Here is a 27,181-nt window from a genome sequence, read left to right on the forward strand (position 1 = left end):
AAAATACCATGTGTCAGCCCCTGCCCCCTACCAAGTCCTGAATGTAAGAGGTTCCTGATTGACTGCTTCCTGCAGAATCAAAGTGAGGGTCAGGCATATGAGCTTTATATTTTACTGCTGAGGCCAATGTGTCCAGCTAACGCACTGACCAACCCAGGATCCTAGTAAATGCAATGAATGACTGTATCTTGTATCCCTGGGGGTCTAGGCTCCTGCTGTATCATATGTGTCACCAGTGTCGTGAATATGCCTTCTGGGAATGCTAGCTGTCACAGCCCCAGAACACCGATCTCTTTGGTCCTGTGACATTTCTTCACTGCCCCCCCCATGAGCCCCACAGCTGCTGCTGTGCCAGGCTGCACCAAGGATAAGCACAGGCACAGTTGGCAAAACAAATCTGTATTGGTGCCGATGGGCAGCTGAGAGGTCAGGTGGAAATGCCAGGAGTCAGCCTGGCATGCATGTCATGATCAAGGACTCAGAGTGGGAGGAGCATGTGCATCAGAACACCAGGCAAGACGGTGGCTGCAAGATGGCTCCAAGCAACTGTTATGTAGCAGTTACCTGAATAAACCAAGCGGTACACTCCTTTCTTGCTAACCCTGACACCTATGCTTGGTGCCAAGTCATTTTCATATCCATTTTCTTATTCATTCCTACAGGGGAGCTGCCATGCAGTGAGCGCCCGGTGCTTAACACACCCTGGTGTTTTCACCCCTTAGTCTTCACAGCACTGACCCAAATGTCTTCACCCACTGTGGCATCTTCAGGCTGAGGCGAAGGACTCTGTAGATGGGTTTGCTCAGGAGCAGAGTGAGTTCCCCCTACATTCTGTCCACTCTAGCTTTGGCTCTGCAGGAGCAGTGCAAATGCTTCAAAGTGGCTGAGTTACCAACAGGGCCAATGGAGGGTAGATATGAGGGGCCTACTTGGGGAAACACATACAGACTAGTTTATGGACAAAGGGACAGTGAGAGGTCCAGCACCTTTGAAACAGGGTGAGATGCCCCCATAGGTACAGACCAATTAAAGAGGTTACAATTTAACATGGGGAGGAGACATGCACCTTTTCTAGGACTTGGTCCGTGCTTGGAATCCAAACAAGCAAGAGTGTGAACGTGTCTTGCCTCCTGCTTTCAGCCCCATCCCTTATGGTTGCAGCTCCCAGAGCTCAGGTCATGAAGACTTCCATTTTTCCATGCTTGGTGCTCGTAGTCTTCTGTACCCTTAGTGGCAGGGTGGGTTTGGGCTGAACTGGTTGAATCAGGAGGCTTTGTCTCACCTTATGATGGAAGTTTCCATTCTCTTGCTCCTGGGGAGCACCTTGGGTACCCAGTAGAGACCCTCCATGCTGTTGCTTCCAATTGAGGCCTCATATTTGTTTATATCTGCAAGAACAGGAAAGATGACATGAAAGAGAAAGTAAGCCACAACTTAACAAGCTTCTGCCTTTCATGACCGTAATTAGGATTCCTTTTTACTTCGTGGTGAGCAGGCTCTAACAAGCCAGAAAGTATGGCACACAAAGTGTTTCTGCCACATGTGGCCCTGTTACCAAGCATCAAACCAGGTAAGCCACTTTCTCAGGGAGCCTCAGACCAGCCCTGGCAGGCATTTGAGGGAAGCATCCCCTTTATGTCCAATGATGTAGAGACTGAGGTACTTGCCAAGGTCTAGAAGTGAGTGTGCATAGAAACCAAGAATGTCCAGGGGCTTCCGGTTCTCAGCCTAGAGCACTCCCTGCTCCAGTGAATCTCTGTCCATTTCTTAATGGGCCTTCCAGAAAGCCAGCCTGAGAGAGCTGCAGTGCCCAGAAATGCCAGCTATCCCCACAAACCTAGGTTCAGTTTTTGGTTCTGCCAGGACTGGCCCCTCACTTCAAATGAGAATGCCTGACTTTCAAGGTGGCTGAGATGAGCCACAGCGCCCAAGGCTGGCCTCCATCCCAGCTCATTACATACTCCCCCCAACACACAAACTCTATCTCTGCTTTTCTTCCTTTTCCAGGACCCTTTTCAAGCCTAGCCCAGAGAATGGAGGTAAAAGGAGGTAAACCACTGTCCGGTCCCTGTCCCCCTCCTCCGGGGCAGGGCACAGCAGGATAGACCCCACAAATGTCTCCACTTTAATACTGCTTCCTACTGCCAGCTTTTCTCTTTGTATGGTGCCTTCTTAAAGTGGAGGTATTTCCCCAGACACTGTGTAGGTTACCAGGACCCCAGGAGGTGGTTCTTCACATTTACCATCCAGCCCAGGTCCAGGTTTCACCGGCTCCTTCTTAATAAGATACTTCTGCTAGAAGAAGAGCCAGAAAGGCCCCAGGGACAGTCTCCCAATCACCAGCACCCTAGCCCCTGGCCAACTGCCAACTCAGTCACTGACCTAGGCACTTTCCATACCACCACCACTGGACACCAGGCAGAAACCACACCGGACTAGTCACTTTGATTGCAATTTGTTCCAGAGGCTTTGATTTCATAGTTGCCTTTTCCCCACACACCCCAGGCAGAGGGGGCAGGTAACTTTGATTGCTGATGTTTAGGAGGCACCTGCAGCTCAGCCTCAGTTCAGAGAAGAAAGGATTCTGTATCTCTGCCCCCTTTGCCCCACAGGTGTGCCCAAATCCCTCTGTAGCATCTCAGACCCCCTGAGGAATACTTCCCAAGCACCAGGCTGACTAGCTGGAATCTCCAGGTATGGCTCCCAAGGAAACAGAGAAAGCTGAGGCGGGGGAATCACACTTAGGAGAGAGGATTCACATGCAGCCCACATTCCGATGATGTATTAGTCAGACTTGAAGAAAATACTCACAAACGCATGGGACTTGAGGAAAATACTATCGCGGGTGGGTTAGGGCCAGATTAGAGCTATGGAGACACACGGGGACAACAGAGGAAAGGTTAGCAGGTCTGGGGTGGCATGGGGGTCCAATGGCACACCAAGGGGCAAGAGCTGCTTCGATGTTCCTGAGGCCCAGAATGGACCAGCACAGACAGAGTACAGAGTACAGAGCACTGGGAAGAGTCCCAGAAGCCAGGCTAGGAGCAGGGCTTACACTGCCAGGGAACTCACCCGCTGCTTCTGCTCCGGGACATCTTCCAGGCCAGGATCTCCTTGTACACCAACCTGCAGAGGAGCTGTGGCACAGAGGGAAGGGAAGACACCATGATCTTCCAGGCTCAGCTGATCTATGGGACAGGTGACTGAGAAAAGCAGTGTTCCCACAGGAAGACATTCCGAGCAAAGGGCAGCTGCTCTTGCTCACCAACCCAGACCCCTAATGTTTCATCCCAGAGTTCCAGTCTGTAGACAGAAAGCATTCCCCTGTAGCCATCTATGTACCCCAGGGACTCTTACCAAGCAGGCCAGGATGTCGGCAGAGATGAGCATGTAGAAGACATTGTTCCAGCCAGTAGGGGAAATCAGGCCAGCCAGCAGGGGGCCCAGGGCAGCACCTGTACACAACAGTCTCATGAAAGCAGGAAGCATACCTTCCCTGACCACCGTGGGCAGTGCACCTAGGGGTCCACCCAAGACAAGGCTGGGGTTCAGCTGCCAGGAGCCAAAACCAGTAACAGACCTATGGAGCCGGTGCCGTCAATGATGGCTGTGACAGTGGAGAGGGCCTTGGCGTTACCCTTCAGGCTCTCATGTGTGCCCTGTGGAGACAGAGTAGGGTGGGACAGCCCAAGCTGAGCAAAACCACTGGATAAAGTAGCGCTGGGGGAAAGCTAACTTGAGGAGGGTAGTGATGGGGGCCTGAGGTAGCAAGGAAAGAGCCCATGGGGTTCTGCAGGACAACAGATGGGAAAGGGAGAAGGGGAACTGGACTTGTAGACAGAACCTCTAATCAAGCCCTCAGACCAGCTTGGTACCCAGGAATGGTCCACTTACCAGGTCAGCAGAGACTGCTGTGGTGATCAGTGCATACGGGCCATTGACCAGGACCCCACAGATAATCAACATCACTGGGAAGACAGCAGAGGTGGTATTCTTAGAGATGAGGGGCTGTGTGCAGCTCCATGTCCAGAGCAAGCAACACTCCCTGGCCCTATCCCCACACCCGCTTTATGGAGCTTCCCAGGAAGAGCCTGTCTAGTGACCAGGATACACACCACCTCCTCACCTATGGAGCTGGCTATTCCATTCTGGCCAATGTAGTTGTACAGGAACATCTAAAAGAGGGAGGAGACAGTCAATGCCTGCTTCCTTTTGCTCGGCTAGACCAGAGTCTGCGATGCCACTTATCTCTTGTTCTACCTGCCTTACAGACTTCTCAAGTCTTTGTCAACCATGGTAATCTCTATCTCCCCCCCCCCTTTTTTAGGTGAATGTCATGCAACACAGGCTGTCCTAAACTCACTGTGTAGCTGAAGAAGACCTTGAACTCCTGATTCCCCTGCCTCTACTCCCAAGTGTTGGGACTATAGGCATGTACCACTAGGTATAGCTCTCTAGTTCCCCTTCCCCCCAGTCTTCTCTTGTGTCTGTACTCAACCTCTCTATTGTTCCTTGGTTAAAACATGTAGCAGCTGGTGACCCTCTTTTCACAGGACCTGGTCCTCTGATGACTCTCACTTCTCTTTTTCCACATGTGTTCAGGAACACACACACACACACACACACACACAGAGAGAGAGAGAGAGAGAGAGAGAGAGAGAGAGAGAGAGAATGTACTCAGGAATACACATACACATACAATGTACAAAGAGACAGCTACGTCTGCAAATGGACAGATGGACACACAGGTATGAGGCCCCAGACACATGATCACAAGCATATGGGCTCTGAGATGATGCATACCATGGGAGCAGCCAAAATCAGCATGATGCAGCAAGTGGTGGCCCTGCCATTGGTGTAGTCACTGATGAGCCCCGCCATGATGCCACCTGTAACACATGCTCACTCACACACTGCCCCTGACACAAGCATGCCGTTCCTCATCTGCTGCCCAGTTTTGCCCCGTCACCCTCCCCATGCTGGCCTAGTCCCAAGAAAGACCATCTCCCTCTGCAGCCCTCCCCTGCACCTGTCACTCCAAGGAACCAAAGCACAAGGACCATCCGTCTTAGGCCCACCACGCCTCGCAGGAGCAGAAATGAGGTTACACCAGGAGCCTTTTTTCTCTGGAGCCACTGTCCAGATCATGGCCTGCCGTTCCTTCTTTCTGCACCTCTACATAGAAGCAAGCAGGAAGACAGCCCGCCAGAACAAAAGGACAGAGCCTCACCTATGATGCCACCAACATCGAAGAGTGTGGATAGGTCCCCAGCCTCCTTGGCACTAAAGTGAGCTGTGGAAAACACAAGAAAATATGATCAGATACTCTGGGAGGCTTGGAGCAAAGCTCCTGAATGTCACAGCTGGAAAAGTTCCTGTGAGACATTGGTCCAGCCCAAGGAAGAAGCTGAGGGAATGATTGGCCAGGACCATAGGGTGAGTTTGCTCTAGCTTGGGATATAGTCCTTTGGGCTCTAAGCCCTAAAATACACTCTTTTTCCCTGAACGATGGCCTAGACCTTTCAGAGCAAGGTGTCTCTCACAATGCCGGTGTGCCTCCAGCTCTTTCTCCTGGAGTGTAGGGGTCTGCCTGAACTTCATCCCAATCAGCCATTTCTTTAACCCACTCATAACCTAGAAGAAAGCTCCATAAGGGCTCTTCCTAAACAGACCATCTTAGGTCTGTGCTAATTCCTACAGCCACAACAGGAAGATGGGGACCCTGGGTTTAGACAAGGGGAACATCTAGAAGGCCGATTCATACTCAGAAGTCAGCATCAAAGCCACAAGACAAAGGGTCACAATGCCTACAAAACTGCCCTAGTACTTTGCCAGTATCAGAGAGAAGCTCCACCCCCACCCCCATGCAGAGCTATGGGGCAAGCTAAAGTTCAAGATCTGTCAGTGACTAATCCCCATGGTTTCCTGGTCTCTCATTCAGAGTAAATGTGTGGGGGACAGGAGAGCCATTGTTCTTTTTCAGAGTTTGGAAAGAGTGAAACAGCCCTGGATGAAAGGTCCTAGATAAGGAGTGGGACTCTCTGAATTCTGGGGGTCAGGAAAGCAGAACATGCTGCTTTTTGGTGTGTTACTCCATCAATGGCAAAACAGAGACTCTGAGCAGGTGGGACTCAAACAGCCCTTCCAACCACAAGAGTGATCCCTCTCATCTTTACATCCTTGGGTAGGGGCACTGAGAGCAGCCACTGCATTGGGGAAGCTCCCACAGTGTAGTCCAGAAGACCCCAGTACAAAGACATCACTCTCATGATGACCCTTGGAAGGAGAGCCTTGGAGGCCTTGGAGTAGGAAAGCTCATACAGCCTCTTCCTTGAGTTGGTGTTCAAGGCAGACTGCTGCCCATCTTTGGCCAAGCAGCCCACACACAGACTGGAGAAAAGAGGATTGCAGGACAGAGCTTTGTGCTCCTAAGGCCCAACTCAGCTCCAGGGCACAGGTGGTTGGAGATAGTGCATGGGGCTCAGCATCCTACTTACTGAAGTAGCCAAGCAAATCTCTCTGCCTAAGGGAGGCCCAGCCTTTCTTGGGTTGTGTACCTGAACCAAACCCAAGTATGGAGTTTTCCCCGCACCAGCCAAGACCCTTTTTCCAAGCTCTTCTTCCCCTTGGACTCACCCACATTGAAGATGTACAAGGGCAGCCAGTAGAGGAAGGTGTAGCTGACCAACTTGGCAAATAGCAGACATAACGAGAACTCGATTACGCCCTGGGCAGCACAAGAGAGGGCATAATGGCAAGGAACTCAAGAGATCGCTGGTTCAGTGAAGGTCCCACGGGTGGTATAGCACTACCCCATGACTACCATCACTCCCATACAAAGCAACAAATGTACACCCCATCCTAAAGGCAGCAATGTGTCTGAGGCTTCATGCCGTGTCAAGGCAACCCTCCCATACTGCTCTTCCCGTAAAGCCATCCCACAATCTGTATGGAAATCCTTGAAACCACCTGCCACCCACACATGCCTTCCCCTAGCATTTAATGGAAGACTCTAGAGAGATTCTCTTCCCTTTGTTCCACAAGCATCTCACCGGAATTTTGAGTGCCCCCAGAAAACTGATGGCTGCAGGCTCAGAGCCCTGCTCCTTGGAAGAGCTGGCTACAATGTCCACGTTACTGTCCCTACGGGAATAGGGATCATTCACAGGATCCTCGGGGTTGTCTCGTTCCTTCTCCAGGTCACTCTGAGCAAAGGAGAAGATCCCTTCTTGAGGGAAGGGCCATGTGCCAACCTTGTCTAATGGGAAGGATGGCTCAGGTGAGAGGAGGGGCTGCCCATGCTGGGGGAAGGTGTATGTTTCTGTCTTGGGCTGGCAGACCCATCAAGTTGTGGGGCAGTTAACCCAAGGACCTAACACAGCCTGCACAGTCACTAGAGGGCCACAGCTCTCTCCTCCAACTTCTGGCCCTCCCATGGTCAGTTCTTGTTAGGAGGGCAGGGCTAGGCTGGGATGGTATACTCACATGGTGCTGAGGCGGGGTGCAGTCCACATCTTCTGGATCTGGGGCGGGGGGGGGCAACAAATATCTTTCTGAGAAGTTTGCCAATAGGTTAGACCCTCACTTTACAGTGGGTGTAAGCTAGTGCAGAGCTAGCCCTACACATTCCATGGCCCTAGCATCAAAGGAGCAGGTTTTCTAGGTCAGCCTGCCTCTTTTAGGAACTGTGTCATGACTGCTCTTGGGCTAGTAGCAATATACCTGGCCCTGCCAACTCAGGGCTGCCTAGAATGGGGAAAAACAGTAGTACTCTGAATGTAGGAGGCACAGCCCTTTAGCAGAGCGCCCACTACAGACAAAACATTTACCTACATTGTCCCTCTTACTACTGCCAGATTAAATTACAGATTAAATAAATAAATAAAAACAGTTTCAGAGTCACAGAGCTAGTCACCCAGTAGCCTGAACAGCAATGCTCACCAGATTCCCAGCTGCTTCCTCCCGTAAATATACCTTAGGGAATAGGGGTGGGAAGGGTCCACTCACATTCAATAAGAAAGAGGAAAGTAACGATGCCCATGACAGCAGTGATAATGCCGGGCACGATAAATGACAGGCCCCATTGCTGGTTCACCCAGACTCCAGCGATCAGGGAGCCCAGAATGTTGCCCACAGAAGTGTGGGAATTCCAGATGCCCATGATGAATCCCCGTCTGAAGAGAAGAGAAGGAAGAAAATAACCCATCCAGCCAAGCTCAAAAGGCTGGCTGCCTCCAGCCTCCAGGGTGTTCACACAACTGAGATTCACAGAGACCCTAAAGGCAGAGCAGAGAAAGCTTCGGGCTGCTGTCAAGCTGGTGGCAGTACTGCTCGGAGGTCGGCTGCTTCAGCTAGCCCCCTGGGCAAGCACAAATGGGAACTTTGACCATGGGGGAAAGGAAATCATGAACCTTCTTTTCTCTTGACCCCCATCAATATCACTCTGAAACAGTAGTCTTCAACTAGGGGTGATTCTGCCCCTCGGGGGACATCTGGAAACATCTGAAGATTTTCAGTGGCCATGACTTGAGTTTTGCTACTGGCAGGTAGTGGGGGGATGCCATGCACACTGTTTGGGGGCAGCCCCCATAGCAAAGAACTGAATAGCTCAGACCAAAGCCAGTCCGAGAAAAACAGTTGTGGGGCCCTTTTACGGTCAATCAAAAAATTCAAATACAGGTGAGAAAGCAGGTGAGAAAAACAGCACTGCCCTTTTAGCCCCAGAGCTGTTTCTTCTCAGAGGGTGAGATCCAGTGAGAACACATTCTCTAATCTTTTCTCCTGAAAGTACGCCAGACACCCCCTCCCCACTTCCCAAGCCTACCCTTCCCACCCCTGCCCCAGTCACACTCACTTCCCCTTTCCAAACCAGTTGCCCACACAGGTCACCACAGATGGCCAGCCTGTGGTCTGAACAAGTCCGTTGCAGATCTGTAGGAGGAGGAAGGGAAGGTGAAAGTGAGCTCAAGCACCCTGGGCAGAGGTTCAGTTGCCATGAGTGAGGAGCTCTCCACACCCTACACTGCAAAGCCAGCCCTTTCCCTCACTTGCACATCCACACACACAGCCGTGAACTGGCTTCTCCTAGCTCAAGGTCACGTGAGCTGAGACCAGACTTCTCATGCATCTGAAGCAGCTTCAGCACAGCACCCCAGGCAGGCTTAATGAGCCAGTCATGTGTGACTTTGCGGGAACAGGGCCCTGACTGGATGACAGAAGGAACCTGGGACCCGAGTCCCTGTCTACTCTGACCTGGGAATGGCCAGGGACCTCAGGGGACTTCTCTTTGAGGGGAGCGAAGACCCAAGTGCAAGTCAGACCCATACCTGGATAAGCACAAAGTACCAGAGCATGTGGATATTCCAGAAGTACCCCAGGCCAAAGAGGGAGGTGAACAGGCCGCTGAGCACCATGCCAGCTGAAAGGTAGTAACGGAGGGGCAGCCGCTCCCCAAAGATCCCACTGGAGAAAGGACGGGTGAACTCCAGGTTACTGCTATGTCTATTTTACCACTCCCCCCCCCCCATCATATTGCTGAAGCCACTGTGGCCATGGTGACCAGTGATGGCCTGTGTCCCACTGCATCTGAAGACTGACCCTAGTCCTCACTTTCTGGGCTCCTCTGCTTTATCTGACACTACTTTGACGATTCAGCTGTCCATGTCCCTCTCTGCTGGCTGACCCCTCCTTGTCACTTTTTCCCCTTCCAGCACTTCCCTTACTGTTTGTGTTTGGTTCCCATGTGTCCCTTCATGTGTGTGGGTCATATTCAGATTGCCTTTTGGGTAGCATTACTTGGGTGTCCCTAAAGCAATGGAAACGCAACACTCTAAATTCTAAGTCCTCCCTCCCCCTTTCATCATAGAAGCCTCTGAAACACCAGCTGCCCCCAAGTTCAGCAGTGTAGGCAGCTGTCACACTGACTTATAACCTTGCTGTGCCCTGTCCTGTCCACCCAGGCCTTAGTCAGTTTCTCCCTCACACCTCGCTAAACTCCTCCGGTGGTTCTCCCTTTCCACAGCCTGGAGCAGACCTTCTGCAAGTGGCCTTACCCTTTAGCCCTGCCTCCTGCTGTTGCATCCCTCACAGATCTCCTGCTGGTAACCCTGGGAAGGTTCCACCTGCACCTAGCTGTTCCTTCCTGGCCTGTGTTCACCTGTACCTCCAGCCCAGATGTCCTTCCCTGCCGCCATGCTCGGGGTTCTGCACATTTAGGGGTCATCTGTAATGCCTTTCTTAACCCCTTGTCTTCAATCCCAGCTTGCGCTACCTGATTACCCAACACATCGACAATTTTCAATTAGCTGCTAAGATAAGGGTCTTTCTACTAGTCTGTGAGCTCCTTCAGGGCCACACCCTGCCTTGTCTATCTGTGAAACCTGGCAGCAAGCTCTGAGCTGGCTAGGTGAGACCCACGCTGGTTATACAATTTTGACATCACTGGGTAGGCTGTCCTTTGGAATCTACTTGTTCAGAGCTTAGAGGACCCAGGTCCACACCCACCAACGCTTCCTGTCCACCAACAGCAGGCAGGAGGGACAGTGTGGTGACCACAGTGAAAAAAGGAGGCAGGCCATGGGCTAATGGCCTGGGTGGGGCCTTGGCCTCATGCCCATACCTAGGCACTATCAGCTTCCTTGTCGTAGCCTGCAGCCCCAGGTCAGTCAGGAGAAACAGCATTAATGAAGCATCTACCCCACCCCCAGCCCTGATGGGCACAGCCTCTGCCTTTCTCTTACCTGATAAACATGCCAATGGCATAAGCCACTAGGAAGGCATTGTCCACAGCTCCCAGTAACTCTTTGTAGTCATCTTTGTCTGAAAGCAGATGGGAAAGACACAAAATTGGTTGGCTGGCTGCCCCCACAGGAGCCCCTTTCTCCAGGAGGGATTGGGGAATAGCGAATAGTGATGCACCCTGTTCTTACCAAATGGACTCCAGCTGCACCATGTGGTGTCATTGAGATCGTGGGTGTCATTATCGGGTCTCACCAGCTCTGAGCAGTTCTGGTGCAGGCGGCTCTGGAAGGCAATGGCATACATGGGTCAAGGGTCACATCATCCCCTGGATCCCGTTCAGCCCAGAGAGGAGCAAGGAGCCTGCTGCTCAATCACAAGCACCATTGCTGCCCACCACAGTCTACACTCCCTCCTGCCAGCACCTCCTCCAGCAGGGGTAGGTGGCCATAAAGCGCTCATGAATGGAATCCAGAGCCTGAAGCCTCTGCCTTCTTAGCTCACCAACACCAAACAACAGTGCTGTCTGGAAGGTAAACTCAAAGGGATTGTGTAGGAGAACATTACAGGAGGGTTGTAGGAAAGAACCACCGACAATGGGTGTCTGCCAGGTGGAAGGAGCAGTCCCAGTGACCAGGGTAAAGGAATTTGGAAGGTGACCATCTGAGGTCTAGAGCATCCCATTGCAGCACACGTCTGCCAGGCCCAACATGTCCTGTGTTGTCCCTTAGCAACCAGTCTCACCTTAACGATGCTGATGGGCTTTCTGGACATGTGATAACAGGCATAAATGAGGAAGGTGAGCAGCAGGATGAAGCCACGGAACCTGGAAGAGAGAGGAGCAGCAGAGTGCAGAGGCCCAGCCACAGCATGCCCAAGGCCTCAGCACCAACATTGTGGCTCCAGGCTCTCTTCTAGACCCACATTCCTAGGGCGAGTATTTAGGAGCACCTTCTCCAGTCACCTTCTTCCAAACCCTTAACACTTCTAGGGTTTCACTGAGGCAAGACTGTCTCTGTGTCTGGATATGTGGAATAGCTATGGCCACAGAAAATCAGAATCATTTTCTAAATGTCAGAAATGGTGGTCATGGAATGGAGTTAAAGGGAGAAGGTCTGTCTATAGAGTGAGGTCCATATTCCCCTTGTGCTTAGGAGACAGCAGATTTATTTCAGACTATAGGAAGAGATGACTCAGCTAGGACAGCTGGTGACAAAACCTGATTCTTCTGCCTCATGGTCCCTGGCTCGTCAATTCCACTGCACAGAAAGATGATTTCCTCTGTGGCTCACATACCCCGTGTGCCCTCCCTGCCCTACTTCTTATCTCATGTGCTGGCCAGATGGAAAGAACAGTCTAGTCAAGAGTCTCAAACTTTCCACTGCACCATACCCACTTCACCTCACCCAAGGGTCCAGGCAGGAGCCTGCAGGGGCCCCCTGAGTCACCGTTTCCCCAGCAAGGCATCAGCTGAGCTGAATCAGCGACCAGGAACCAGGAGGTATATGGAAAATAGACCTCAGAATGGGGCTGAGGGTACAGTTTGGCAGGACATGTGATTAGTGTGCTCGAGGCCTGGAGTTTCAACCCACCAACAAACCAGCCTGGAAGGAAATGTCAGGCATTAGAAGTTTCAGTGCCTCTGCTCATGAAAGAGAAGGGTCTAGGAGAAATGTGAGCAGGCCTTGGCGCCCTCTCCTCCCTTGGCTCCATGGGCCTAAGGCAGACACTGGATGCTCACCCTGCCCTATCTGGTAATCTGCCCCCCAAATTCTGAACTCACTTCCCTGAAGCATTAAGCAATGCAGGCCACCTCTTGTGAAACAAAAGGTGTTTCTGCAGAGCCTTAATGGAGTTGAGTTATTGATCTCTGTCTCATTTCGCCCTGGACTTTAATTTCCTATCTGGGCATCAGTTTCTAGTCTCTCCCAGCCCTGTATTTTTTTTCTTCTAAACTTTGGATGGTGGTGCACACCTGTTGTTCCAGCACTCAGGAGGCTGAGGCAGGAGGATTGAGAACCTGAGGCTAGCCTGGGCTACATAATGAGACCCAATATCAAAGCAGTTCCTTGGTTACTTGTTTCCAAGGCACCCGTGTCAATCACACAGGTCTTCTAAGGACTCCAAGGAAGCCAAGCCTACCCAAGATGCCTGCCTGTTCCAGTGACTGACAACAAAAAGCTTGACAACACCAAGTTTCCCAGGTCTACCAACTGCCATATAGCTGATTCCCAGTTCGGGGATTTCTAGAATTGTCTGAGAAACTTTATATAGAGAGGACCCAGCTAGCCTAGGCAAAGAGCAATAGATGGACAGGAACTGCAACCCTATAGTTAACTGGGCTATTGCCTAATCCAGGGAAAAGCAGACTCCTTTGAGTGACACCTCCCACTTGCCAGGTAAGCCTTCTGCTTCTGGCTTCTTCAATTGGACATGGATGACAGCATCAGCCCTACCCAGGTCACTCTCATTCTAGTCCCTGGGTACCTGTGGTGTCACCTTTAAGTGCCACATAGCTCAGCTTCTGCGACCATTATCTTGGCTGACCACATAGAGGTGTCAGGGTCCTTGCCAGGATGTGTGACCACAGTCACAACATATCAGATCCTTTCTGGTTCTGAAAGACCTTTAGGGACTCAAGTCCCACTGTATCTCCTGAGAGCCCAGCAATGTTACCTGGTAAGGCAGGCTATACCTCAGCAGATCTTCCAGATGCCTTGTGAGGTAGACAGAACCAAAGAGGGACTACAGGGTTAACCCAGCTGTTCAAATCCTTCTCCTCCCAACTTCCATGCTACTCCACACACCAGGCGCTTCCCAGGAAGGAAGGTCCAGCCCATCTTCACCTGGCTTTCTCCCAGGTGTTCATCCTTTTCTGCTCCATGCCCCATTTCATCCAGAGTTCCATCCCTCCCAACTATGGGTAGGAAAAACCGTTGCAGAGAACAGGCACACTTATGCCCAAACCTAACATCCTGACATTGTTGGGAAAAACAAGGCTGCTTTTGCATCCATGCATGTGCCTACCATGTCACAGGCGCCACACCGGGGATGTTACAATTGCAAGAGAAATGGGAAGGAAGATCCTGCCTTCTGGGGCTCACAGGTTAGTTGGGGGGTGGGGAGGGGACAAGTACAGAGAACTGGGGTGACTATGCCATAAAAGCAGGAAGCCTTGTGAGACAAGGGAACACAGAGGGGGCACCAAGCCCAATGGGATGGAAGTGGTGTCAGGAAAAGGAGTTGAGTCAACCAGGGCTGGGAAACAAGCACCAGGGAGGGCACAGAGGAGTGAAATAACAGTGCCGGCTTGGGAACGCTGCTTGGCTTAGGATATCAGGAAGGGGAGATTGAGCCAAGCACAGAAGTGGCCGGACGAGGTAGGGCCTAGGCCAGGTAGGGCCCTGTGGGCTATCTCTTAACGACTAGAAGCCATCAGAAGGGCTGGGCTCTCTCTCCTGGGCAAGGGTGCTGTGGAGATGAGCCAGGAGAAATCGGGGAGAAGCCCCCCCGTCGGCTTTCTCACTGCAAGGGGGTGCCAGTCCCTGTGTCTTTCCATCCTGCCGGCCACTTCAGGGTTCATGGCAGCCCCAGAGGATGCCCTAGATTTCAAGTTCCTGTCTACAGGGACAAAAAGTAAGGACTTAGAACCAAGCGAAAGACGTTTTATTCCCCATACTTATTATCTTCTCTGAGAAGTACTTTTTCCACCTCGTTCATAGAACTACTGACAGACGTTTGTTACAGATCTTACAGCATTCCTTTAAGCTGACCCTTAAAAATGGCTGGGACTGTTTCAGATTAGCACATGAAGAAGCCGGAAGGACCAGAAGCAGCTCTTGCTGCCAGTACAAGAGGGTTTCGGGGCCTTTATTTGCCTGGCAGGAATTAGGAGGCCAGCAACCCCTCCTCTTGAGACCTGGGGATGATAGTGCCCTGCCTTGTTTGGGGTGGATGGGAGACAGCCTGCAACCATACAGGAAAGAGACTCTAGGTAGCTGAGGTTTTCCTGGAGCAGACAGGAGGACCAGCCAGTCCACACTGGCTTTCTGATCTGTGATATTTTTTTTTTCCAGACCTGCCAGGGCATGCCCAACCTAGATCCCAACCTCCAAAAAAAAAAAAAAAAAAAAAAAAAAAACCTGAACCCAAAGTCAGCAGGATGGACAGAACCTTTGAGAGCCAGGGTTCCTTGACTGTGCTATGTGGTTGTTAGCCTGACACTTGTTTCCTCTGGGACTTCCTGCCTGGCCCTAAAGGGTAGAAGGTTAAGCTCCAAGTCACAACACTAGCTGGGCCCCAGCCTACTTGGAGCCAGGCCTCCTACTAGCCAGGCTCCTTTCAGGTGTTCATGAAAAGGGCCCCAAGGGCTGTCATTCAAAGGGGCCCAGGAACATGGGGGTAGGGTCAAGGGTGGGGATAGACTGAGGCTGCAACTCAAGCTTACTCACAGGCCTGACAGCTGAGGACTCCAGTCAGGGCAGGACCTGCAGGTTTCACTTCTCATTAGCCCTTCCCTGAGGAACCAAGGCGCCCCACAGGGAGCAGGGAACAGACTTGCAGAGTCATGAGGCAAGAGATGGCTGCTGTGGTGCAGAGCTGGGCAGGGCAGGGAGTCCGGAAACATGTGGGAGAAGTCCCCCAGACCACTCCACATGCCCCCCCCCAGGCTTTTTGTAGCAAGGGGTGGTACTTCTTAGAGTCCCACCTCTCCTACCAGATGGTGGTTACTGAATAACCAAGTCAGATAGAGAGGGATCAGCTATCTCTTAGCTATTAGCTGACAACCCAACTCATTCTTTCCCAGGGCCTCGATAATAACTTTATCAACTTCATTAAGACTTTATCAACCAAGAATGATTCTGGGCTAGGAACAGGGAACGATGTGTCCCAAAGTAGCAATAGATAATGAGCAAACACCACCCTTAAGTACCCTCCTCACCATAAGGAGCCAATCAAACCCCAAGAGCAGCCTGATCTCTGGAGAGGTGGAAACAGGCCCAGTTCCTCAGTCACCCTGCTCGTTGCCTCCTCCTCTACTCTACAGCCATGACCATGCCTTAGAGACGACGGGGTTTAAACTCCGTCATTGATCACCTCCACTGCTTCAACCTAGGATAACCTCAAACACCAACATTGGGATGTGGCTGCAGGTGACCTTGGCACTTCCCCTGAGGAAATGAACCTGGTGACCCGTTCTTGGGTGTGCCTGTTCTGGGGTCAGCAGTTCTGAAAAGGATAGAGGGCTGAGTTCAGTAACAACCAGACCAGGGTCAATGCGGACAGTGCCACCACCTTCACCCTCTACCAAGCCCTCCACCAACACTGGGAGATATCCCAGTGGGGAAGGGCCAGCTAAGAACAGATACCCAAGGGCAGAGTCCTGGAGTCATGCCTGCAGTGTACAAGAGACAGCAGAGCCAGGTCAGGCTGGGAAGGCCTCTGAGGAGAAAGCGTTCTTGGGGCAGGGATCAGGCCCATGGATCCCACACCTCTTGTCTTCCTCCTCTAGCTGGTTCTGTTCTAAAAGACAGAAATGGCCTAGGGCTTGGTTAGCTAACAGGTGAACGCCCCACTCTTCAAAACAAAGGCTGCACATGCAACAGGGATGTTGTGTGCCCATGACCACATAGCTGTTGTCCTGCCCAGGGAAGTAGGAGGATGGCCTTCCCTGCAGAACCCTCAGGAGGCCTGGCCCTAGCTTCACCCTCACAGTCTCCTGAGCATGCAGAACTGGAGACCCACAGCTTACGTTGGAGATTTGAGAAGTTGTGATAACAGAACCCCCCCCCTCCCCAACACACACACACACACACACACACACACACACACACACACACATCAACTTAGTGACAATCAGATGGCAGAGGCCTCTGAGAGGCTTCAGGGCTCTACCCCTATGGGACAGCTCTTCTAAAGCCCACAAACTTGCTCCCTTTTTAACTATCCTGTTTGCCTAAGGGACACCTTGTGCTACAGCTTATAGCTCTGTCCAATCATTCTTTCTGAGCATTTGGGGTTCCCCTAGTTGGCCTTCTCCCCAAATATGTATTTCCTCTTTCCTAAAAAAAGATCATCGCCTTAACCATGAATTTCATCTAGAATGTTCTGAGTTCTGTGGCTACTAGACAGTGGTTTCTTCTCTGGGAAGGATCTTGGGACCCAGCCTTATTATGTCCACTGGATCTCTCTGATCTAGCACTCAATCCCAGCTAGAATGGGACCAGAAACATGGGGTTCATGTCACTGTTTGCTGACCCAAGGCAGCTTGTGCTGGTGTTACCTTGGGACTGCCTGACTCTGACCTCAGTACTGGGTACAGCTTGACTGAGAAAAATCTCCACAAACTACACAGACAACGCTAAGCCAGTTGCTGCCTCCTAGAACAGTCCACACTGATTGAGCAGACAGCACCCCTCACCACCATGGGGGTTGGGCACATAGGTCTGTCCTTTAAGGAGGGAAAGGGGAAACAGGGAGAAAAGGGGAAGCCCAGAAAGTAGCTGCAATAATAAAGATGTGGGGGAGGGGCCTCGGAGTCACATGCTGGGTGACAGAAAAAGGGATTAGACTCCAGCATCCCCCTGCATCCCTGGTTTTCAGGGCCCTGCAGCCCGGCTGTCACAGCTCTCAGGAAGCAGTTTGGTCTGCTGCCCTTCTCAAGCGTGTCTTTGCAGGAACCAGGAAAATAAGATGAGAGATGGGAACCATCTGGTACTCAGATCTGATTCCCACCCTCGGGCTATAGAATAGGGAAAAGGACATCAGACTTAAGCCAAGTGAAGCTGAGCCTTCATTTCTGGTTCTACTAATTTACTGTCAGTCTTTGAGCAACTTGCTTAACCTGTCAAATCTCAGTTTTATTTCTAAAATAAAAGAATGAACGGCCACACAGGATTGCCACTAGGGCTGACAAATGCAGTGGGTGCGTCTGACAAGGCCAGGATCTCTCGGTGAATGTTTGAAGGTTTCTCTGCTCTCTCTTTCTCACAGCACAGAACCAGCGGCCAGCCTTTTCCTTGTCCTGCTTCCATGGGAAGATTAAGGTATGGGGAAAACACAAACAGTGTGGGAGTCAGCAGCTCCTGCTCCTCTTGTGGAAGCTATCTCCCTTCCACACCCATTCCTGCTCATCCAGCTGCTGTGTCACCCTGCTCCCTCCTCCAGGTCCTGAGTTTCTTCTCCTCAGTCCTTACGGGGGTGGAGTAACACCCACTGGGTGGAAACTCCATAGACTCTGATGGCCTCCACACACCTGGTGCCACCTGCCCACAGCCCCACTCCGGGGGCTGCTCACTTGCATGCTATGTTCCTGTTGTCTGGAGTACCATATCTGTCCACAGACAGCCTGCCAGATCCACTGAGTCAAGAGTCACCTTGGGAGAAGATCTTCTACAAGAGACATTGCAACTGCCTAGCAAATCCCGAACACACTAGCCTAAGTGATTTACGAAGCTTTCCATTTACACAAATATTGTAAAGATAAAGAGGCTGTCAACTTGAGTGGGGTGCATGGGAGGGATTTGAGGAAGGGTAGCTGGAAGGAGCTGGAGGAAGGGAAATAATAATTCTATTTCAATTAAATTTTTGTTTTGTTTTACGAGACAGGGTTTCTCTGTGTAACAACAGCACTGGCTTTCCTAGAACTTGCTTTGTAGATAGATCAGGCTGGCCTCTAACTCACAGAGATCTGCCTGCCTCTGCCTCCTGAGTGCTGGGATTAAAGGTATGCACCACCACAAACTGGCATATGTATGTATGTATGTATGTATGTATGTATGTATGTATGTATGTATGTTTGTTAAAGAACTAAGTAAATGTAGAAATCAAGTTTCTCATTTAATCCCAATACCCTGAAATATAAGTACGGTCATTTTCCTTGTATAGTTAAGAAAACATAGCCTCATAGAGATTAAGTGGTTTGTCTAAAGTCAAATGACAGTGCAATTTCTATTTTCTACCCATATGATCATCAGGAGTACAGTGGGCAAGACCAAAGGCTTAGGAGCCAGATTAACTCAGATCTAACTCCAATGCAGTCATTTGCCAGCAATACCATGCTTGATAAGCTACATGCTTTTCTGAGTCTCATTTCAGCATTATGTCCCATGGGGAAACTAACCGTTCATTAAAAAAAAAAAAAGACAAATTAATGATACCTGGTACAAAGTAGAATAGAAAGCTTATGGAATGATGACAGTCAGTGGTGAGGCTTCTGTGCTGAACACAAGCAAGGCACCCATCCAAATACTCCCCATTTCAACCTCATAGTGGTCTTAGGAGTACGTACTGCTGTTATCCTTATTTCATAGGCGAGGAGTTATCCTCAGTCTGTTTTGATGTTCTGCTTAGAGCCATGTGAAAGCAGCGTATGACAGAGTTCCTTTCTAATTTTCTTTCACACTATACATCCTTACCCTGTTGGCTCCACCTCAACTTCTATTTTGTTTAGCACAGGAAATGGGCATTGGATTAACATCCATCTGTAATGATTACCAGTAACAATGACAGAAAGAGCCACCATTATTGCATGCTTCTTACATGCCAAGCCATGTCTACCTCTAATCTCTAAAGCTTCATGTATCAGACACACTTCAGGAGGCAGTTTTTTTCAACATTAATTCTAACTGATTTCTAAAAGGCACAGAACATACGAACATCACCCTCTGACACTCAGTGCATGCAGCATTACTACTAAAGTTAACTTGGGAGTGGGGTCGTAGCTCAGTCAGTAGCAGAGAACTTGCCTGGCATGTACAAGGCCCTGGGTTCCAACCTTATGGCTACACAAACAAATGAATAAAACAAGATAAAAATAAGATTGGTAACAGCTATGTACATAGCACCTCTTCAGATCTACCTTTAACTCCAAGAAGGTAAGACGATGTCTTCATTTCTCTGTGAGCCCCAGAGTTCAGTACAATGTCTTTTTAGCAGAACTGTACTTTGGTTCTTGGGGGAGCATATAAGTTCATACTCTTTAGGAAAGATGGAAGAGAGCATCTATTAAGGATCCTCCATCAACCACAGAAGCCAAGAATGTTTGCATGAGCTACCAGACACACTGTCTAGAGCCTCCTAATAGAGGAGGTTCCAAACAGAGGCTCCAAAAAGTCCATGACTCAAAGCATAGAGTGGCAAGAGGACTCCTACCCTTGTATGTCTTGAACATTGGAGATGTTAGAATTTTGGAGAATATGGCAGCTAGAGTCACACTCTAAGAAGTGTGCAAGTGGGACTGAGGATTTAGATCAGTTGGAAGAGTGCTTGCCTAGCATACACAAGGCCCTGGGCTTCCATCCCTAGTACCACATAACACCAGAAGTGGCAGAATACACGTGTAATCCTGGCTTTAAGTAGAGAAAGGCAGTAGGAACAGAAACTCATGGTCACCCTTGGCTATATAAGCAGCTCAAGGCCGGTGTGTGCTAGAGAGCTTATTTTTAAAACAAAGGGTACAAGTGATGCGTGTGTAGAAGACTGTGTTGTATGCACTCCTGTGCTGAGGGGCTGGTGTGTGACAGATTCTTTACCACCATTCACCCCTTGTTTTCCCTGATGTGTGCTACTTTGGGCTGAGGATGTAGGTAGGCGGTAGAGCATTTGCAACACATGGTTATGAGATGTGTTTGTCCATGGATGTGTGATTTGCCCGGGACTGTAGTAGGTTCAAGTAACAATTCTGAAAAGAAGCAATTAGTGTGTTAAGATCTTGCCAAAGCAGGCTCAGGTTTGATGACTTGTCTCACAGAAGTCTGAAAATCAGGTTCCTGGAAAACCACTCAGATTTGGTCTTTTACCTTTTAAAAAGAGAAGCCTGAAACTAGTAAGGCTTGGCATACCAATATTCATCAATTAGTGTTAGAATCCCCAGGATCTCAGAAGAGATAATCAGTCTTCTCTACATTGAACATACACATAAAATGCTGTTATTTGTACAAAATAGTTCAGAAATTTCTGTATGAGAAGTTACTCAGATTTCTAGATGCCTTCTCTGTCCCCCGCCCTGCTTTTTTCATATTTGGAGATTGAACCTAGGGCCTTGTATGTGCTAGACAAGTGCTCTATCAATAAGTTACATGCTTAGCCTTTATATATTGAGACAGGGTCCTTCTACTTGCTCAGGTTGAACTCCCAATCTTCCTGTCTCAGCTTCCTGAGTAGCAGAGAATTACAGGCCCAGCCACATTTTCACTGACCATGATGTTACTTTGTCTGATGGCAGCGTGCAGAGTTGCACAAGCTACAACTCTATTTCTTTAATTTGAAATATAGCATCATCCAGGCTATTGGTCTTTACCTTTATCAGATGCATAGGGACCTACTTCAAACTTACTCTTTTTTGTTTGATTGTACTCTTGGTATATTATGTGAATGAATCTCAATTTTCTTTAAGAATGTATTTATTTTTATTTTATGTGTATGAGTGTTTGCCTGTATCTATGTTTGTGTGCATGTCTGGTTCCCAGGGAGGCCACAAGGCATCAGATCCCCTGGAATTGAAGTGTGAGCTGCCATGTGGGTGCTGGGAATAGATCCTGGGTCCTCTGCCAGAGTAGCCACTGCTCATAGTGGATGAGCCATCTTTCCAGCTCATCTCAGAAAGCTTGTGTTGGATCTCTCTAAAAATAGTGTTTGTTCATTTTTATAAGCTGAGAAATATTAAGTGCACCTGAACAATATTAAGTGCACAGTAGAGGATAGTTAGAAGACTTGTATAAGAGGAAGCTGAGTTCCAGCGACTGCTAAGCCAAGATGTGGAGGACCAGCACTAATAACACAGGAGCAAGTGAACTGCTAGTTATTGTCACTTATGCTTGAAATGTTATTATAGTGCTCCATTTTCAGGATGCCTGTATAAGAAAGACCTTTTTCTTTCCTCTTAAGTGATCCATAACCCATAGCAATGTAATAGGCACTTTTTGTTTTGTTTGTTTGTGTTTGTTTGTTTGGTTTTTTGAGACAGGATTTCTCTGGATAGCTTTGGAGCCTGTGCTGGAACTCACTCTGTAGACCAGGCTGGCCTCGAACTCACAGTGATCCACCTGCCTCGGCCTTCCATGTGCTGGAATTAAAGGCATGTGCCATCATTGCCCAGCAGGCATTGTATTCTTTATAAACTGAAATGCAAAAACTTCTGAGTCTTACAGGCTGATATGGCTATTTGTAAAACTTCCATAAGAATCTCTCTTTTTAAGAAGAACAGATTTAGAAGAGCTGGTTATATAACTAAGGCCTTGGCTGGATATTGTATTTGACAAGGATGGCTATTTTTTTTTCCATTTTAAAAATTTATTAATGTATTTTTTACATTCCAATCCCAGTTACCCCTCCCTCCTCTTCTCCTGCTACCTGTATTCCACCACTCCCCCCCCCCCGCAAATCTGCTCTTCAGACAGGGTAATGCCTACTAAGTCTGTCCCATCATCTGATCAAGGCAGGACCAAGGCACTTCCCCCTCCACCCCTTGTGTGTAGTCTGAGCAAGGCATCTCTCCATATAGAATAGGCTCCACTAAGTTAGCTTGTGCTTTAGAGTTAGACCTTGGACCCACTGCCATTGGCCCCATATTTTGTCCCAGTCACACCATTGCCACCTATATTAAGGGAATCTAGTTTGGTCTTATGCAGGTTCCCCATTTGCCAGACCTGAGTCAGTGATCTCTCACTAGCTTGGATCAGCTGATTCTGTGGGTTTCCCCATCATGGTCTTGACTCCTTTCTTCACATTATCGCTCCTCCCTCACTTCGACTGATTGTACTCCAGGAGTTGGGAGGACAGCTATTAAATACTAATGGTGTCAGCCCCTTTGAAGGAACTGAGGCTTACTGCATGGAGTCAATACCAATAGAGCACTCCCAAGGAAAGTGGTTTTCTGAGTTCCTGGTCTTACAGGTAGAAAATAAAGTCACTCAGTTTTTTGGGTCTTTTGCCTTAGGATATTAGGGGACCTAGCAAAAGAGGGACCTGCTCAAATCTATATAACTACAGCAGGTAAAATCTGGTAGAAAACATTCCTGACATCTCAAGGAAATAAATAGTAAAATGACTATTAAAAAAAAAAACAGTAACAATGCACGACTCCCTTGAAAGACTGGAGCGATGGCTCAGCCAGCAAAGTGCTTGTTGCACAAACTGAGCTTTCTCCTCAGCACCTATATTACAGGTCCTGCATGGTGGTGGTTCATCTGTGCTCAGAGCTGGGAAGGCAGAGACAGGTTAGAGTGACTTAAAGCTCCACAGAGCTGAGTGCTAGGATGGGACAGCTCCTGAAGGACACCTGAGGTTGATCCCTGACCTCCACAGGGACACACATGCACTACCCACCAAAGGGAAAACACACACACACACACACACACATACTTAAATTATTTGTTTTTTAAGTTCCTTATGAAAACTTCTAGCAACACAAATTTAGCATCGCCTACCTGGTTAATTAATGATTTTGCTGTACACAGGCAAACAATCAGATTAAATCTAAGGAGACCCACTTTATTGTGATCAAATTTTCTTTTCTTAGATATTAAAAAAGTTGAAATGGAGTCTATAGAGAAAACTGATGTATTGAAGAGAGGACACGCTCTAGGTTATCTGAATTTGATTCATCATTTATCCTGATTTGAGTTTTTCTTGACATTGAGCTTTTTTATTCTCTGAAGTCTTGTAAAATACGTCCACTTGTGAGATACTGTCAAGAGTCTTAATGTATAAATGAGTTTATGTGTATTATGCTTTTAAAACTGTGGTAAAATATAAATAGCATAAAAAGTATATTTCAATCACCTTTAAATTTAAAGTCAGGAGCAAGCATATTCACATTGTGCACCCATGGCTGCTATCCATGTCCATTAAATAGTAACGCTCCACTCCCCCTCTGAATTATCTTCCCACCCAATTATGACATCTTCTAGTTCCTTCATTATGAGGGAGAGCCACTCTCTAACACACGCTCATGTTAACACCATTATCAGAGTCATCTTATATCTTTTTGAAAACACAAAACTGTTTAATAGTTCCAAATTTAAAAAGGACCAGATAAACCATCTCAAGGATATTGTATGTGATGACTAGCCTGATTGACAGGGCTGGAAATCAAACACTTTTAAGACCAGGCCAACTGCTCGGGCCAACTGCCAGACAGGCAGTGGTGACGCAGGCCTTTAAACCCAGGCAGAGGCACACAGATTTCTATGAGTTCGATGCCAGCCTGGTCTACAGAGCCAGGCTACACAAGAAAACCTGTCTTGAAAAACAAAACCAAACCAGGCCAAATGGATCACTCTCTAAATTGATCTGCCCAATCTAAAGGTGACCCTGAGTTTAATTTGAGAATTTAGTTTTGGCAATGCTGTCTCATTTGTTTTTCAAAAGAAGCCAGCAGCTGACCATTTTGTTAAGTTTTATAGTTTTAAATGCTGGCAACTAATAAAATATTTTAAATCCCCCACCTCCCCCCTTACTCCCCCACCCTCTGCCGTCCAGAGCAAACCCATTGCTCCAAATGCTCTGGAGAGTGGCTGAAGCCTTTCCTTCCAGCAGATGGGTGACCTTGTGGTCATGGGAACAACTACTATGAAAGCCAGCTCATGCTTTTAAGGGTGACCACCCAGTGTTGGGGGCAGCTGCCGCTCTATTCCCAGAGACCTGCCCTAACCAGTGTCCCCCAAGAAGGTTCCCAGAACCAGTGATTTCTGGCTTCTTTTACCTAATCCAATAAATAAACTAAAATAGGACCTAAGCTCCCTGGCCAACTCTACATTCTACTACTCCCTGGCCTGGGTTCCACACAGGGAAGTCCAGATCCCTTAAGTGCTCAGGTAAGAGTTGGAGGTACTCTATAGGTACCTGCCTATTACATCTGTGTTTGCAGATATGGGTGGTAAACCGGAGAGGATGAAGACTCCTAGCAGCTTGTTCTTCACAAGGGTCATACATTAGTTCTAGCTAATATGGAATTAATAGGTCTGTGTTTTTAACCTATGCCTGCACCACTGAAGGGAGCCCCTGTCAGAGAGAGCTAGAATCCCCCTCCCCCACCCCAGGAACAAGCAGAGACCTCAGTCACTGAGTGCGCCTCTGAGCGTCCCAGCAGCCTCCCTCCCCAGCTTTGCTCACCAGCTGTCCCTAGAGAAGGCACGGAGGAACCAGACTCCCGGAGCCAGGGAAGACCGCATCTTGCGAGGCCAGTACCCGGAGCTGGGACGACGGAGGACACAGCTGGCGCGCGTCCCCGCGGCGGTCGACTGTGGTTTAAATGCCCCGCCGGCTGGCCCGCCCCAGCCAGGCCCGTGGCCAGAGCCCCCGCCCCTTGCACCTGACCTCCATTCCTTCTGGGTCGTGCTGAGTGCAAACCCCTGCTATCCCTCTGCGTTCACTAAAAACTGTTTTCTGTGCACTACCACCTGTTTTCTCGAACTTTCTCTCCGCTTCAGGGATCGACAGTCCGAGTTTCCTGGGGCTCCTCTTTCTGGTCTGTGCTTTTCCGTTTCACTACTCACGGAGGATAGGGAACTGAAAACAGCAGTCCTACAAGTCATCAACTCTGTGTGACGTCCTGTCTGCAGTGCTACCTGTCTTGAGTGGTGCTGTGCGGTGACATAGTACAAATCCGGCGCTCTGTGAGAGCTAGCACAGTGATCTGAGTGTGGGAGCTCACCCAGAGCCCTGCCTGCTCAGATTCCAAACTGCTTACTAAGCTAGTGGGGAGCCTTTCTGAACCTCCACTAACTAGATACCCAGTTCTGCCCGCAGTAACAATGTTGCCAGCTCCCCAATCTCCCCTTTAGAGACAAGCAGCCAGGTGGCAGTGAAGAGCTATAAGGAAGGGTCTTCAGTGCTCATAAAAATGACTACCTCTAGCTTGAAGATAGCAGGGTGTATTTCCACCTATAAAAAGAAGCCATGCTGAGAGTCTTGTATAGGAAACCAAGGGCAAAATACTGAGAAGGGAAAGGGAAGAGGGTGGAAAGGGAAGTATTCGCCTGAAAAGTAAACTTGTTAATAGAACATAAAATAGGAGTGCATCTGTGCAAATGGGTTTCAGCCCTAACCCCACCCACCCCTAACTCCTAGGAGTGCCCAGTCCTCAGAGCAAGGTCAGGGAGGCGCAGCAACAGCTCCACCAAACAGGGGAGGACTCAGGGTAATGGGCTTGGCTAGTCAGCCCTGGTATCGAAAAGAAACAGGGTGAGCAGAGTTGTAAAACCCTCGAATACTACCAGCAGTTGGGAGTATGGGTCTGGTGCCAGAAATGATGGCAACAAGTCAAGGCCAGGGGTAAAGGGTTAGAGGAAGAAGAAAGGCAACAGACAGGAGGCACAAATAACAGGTCCTGTAAAATGCTGGGACACCAAGAGTATCTATCACGTAGAGCGGCTCAGTGAAATCCTTAAGTACACCACACAGGGTCTAGTGAGATGACTCAGGGACAGCACTAGTTCTACAAGCATGAGGACCTGAGTCTGAATCTCCAGCACCCACATAAAAAGCCAGGCATGGCTTCCTGTGTCTATAACCTCAGCGCTAGCAGATGAAGACAGATTAGTCAACCTACACCAAACAGTATTTGTAATGGAGAATGATAGAGGAAGACACTCATGGTCTTTACTCAGGCTACTGTATGTGCAAGAACAGGCAATTGCACAACACATCACACACACACACACACACACACACACACACAGAACAATAAATAAATAAAAAAACATATACTGTGCCTACGTGCTTTCCTTTCTTACCATTCGGTGAAGTGGGAATTATCAAAATAGGTAGTGTTGTAATTTTTTTTAAAACATGGGTGCAAGAGACAAAGATAGCATGTGACAACATTCAAGTGGAAGTTTTTATTGGGGGGTGGGGAAATCATAAAAAGAGGGAAGGGGATGGGGGAGACCAGCCTCCGGGGACAGGAATAGCAGGAGAGAGGGGAGAGACAGAGAGGGGGAAAGAAGGGAAAAAAAGAGGATGGGAGGTAGGCAGGGCCCTTTTAAAAGGGAACATAATGAACACGCACTGAGGACATAACCCATCAGAACTCCAAGGACAGGCCAGTACAGATGCCTGAATACTAACAGGTAGTATCACTGGAAGCTCTCCTTTGCCTGGGGCACTCCAATCCTAGGTGGTAAGCACTCCTGATGAAAAGAAGACACAATAGAGGACAGAGCTGGCCTCCTGGGAATCATAGGTACTGATAGCCAGGGGCTAAAAGGAGGACCATCTTGGAATACAAATGAACCAAGGAAACTGCTGGTTGGCCATCTGGGGTCACCCAGTAGTGGATGTCAGTAAAGGAATGGAAGAGACCATTTCCACAGCTTCTAGGCTTGAGCAGTGCAGGACAGCTGTCTTTCCATTTCAAAGAGGAATCAAGGAAGGCGGCTCACTAGAGTGTGTTTTGCATGCTCTTTAGAAGTTTGCTGGTGTCTTTTTGATAGTTGTATTT

The 27,181-nt window shown here is 49.1% G+C and overlaps 1 protein-coding gene across 3 annotated transcripts; it reads right to left on the reverse strand.

The window, feature by feature from the left end:
* Nucleotides 1–383: 383 nt before the first annotated feature.
* Slc37a2 (solute carrier family 37 member 2) lies at nucleotides 384–25,357 on the reverse strand. 3 transcript variants are annotated; one of them, XM_051197088.1, is made up of 19 exons: nucleotides 24,853–25,357; nucleotides 11,482–11,563; nucleotides 10,929–11,022; nucleotides 10,740–10,818; nucleotides 9,327–9,462; nucleotides 8,855–8,931; nucleotides 8,008–8,174; nucleotides 7,486–7,523; nucleotides 7,053–7,205; nucleotides 6,637–6,727; nucleotides 5,231–5,293; nucleotides 4,804–4,889; nucleotides 4,127–4,175; nucleotides 3,895–3,968; nucleotides 3,581–3,659; nucleotides 3,358–3,455; nucleotides 3,073–3,137; nucleotides 2,812–2,867; nucleotides 384–1,388 (listed from the first exon to the last, which is right to left on the reverse strand). In XM_051197088.1, the coding sequence occupies exons 1-18, from the start codon at nucleotides 24,909–24,911 to the stop codon at nucleotides 2,837–2,839; spliced, it is 1,521 nt and encodes a 506-aa protein (XP_051053045.1). In that variant the 5' UTR covers nucleotides 24,912–25,357; the 3' UTR covers nucleotides 384–1,388; nucleotides 2,812–2,836. The 3 variants fall into 3 exon arrangements, with proteins under 3 accessions (XP_051053045.1, XP_051053048.1, XP_051053047.1); XM_051197091.1 differs by lacking the exon at nucleotides 11,482–11,563; XM_051197090.1 differs by lacking the exon at nucleotides 2,812–2,867.
* Nucleotides 25,358–27,181: the final 1,824 nt, after the last annotated feature.

This window comes from Phodopus roborovskii, unplaced genomic scaffold, assembly GCF_943737965.1.
Source record: "Phodopus roborovskii unplaced genomic scaffold, PHOROB, whole genome shotgun sequence".
NCBI lineage: Eukaryota > Metazoa > Chordata > Mammalia > Rodentia > Cricetidae > Phodopus > Phodopus roborovskii.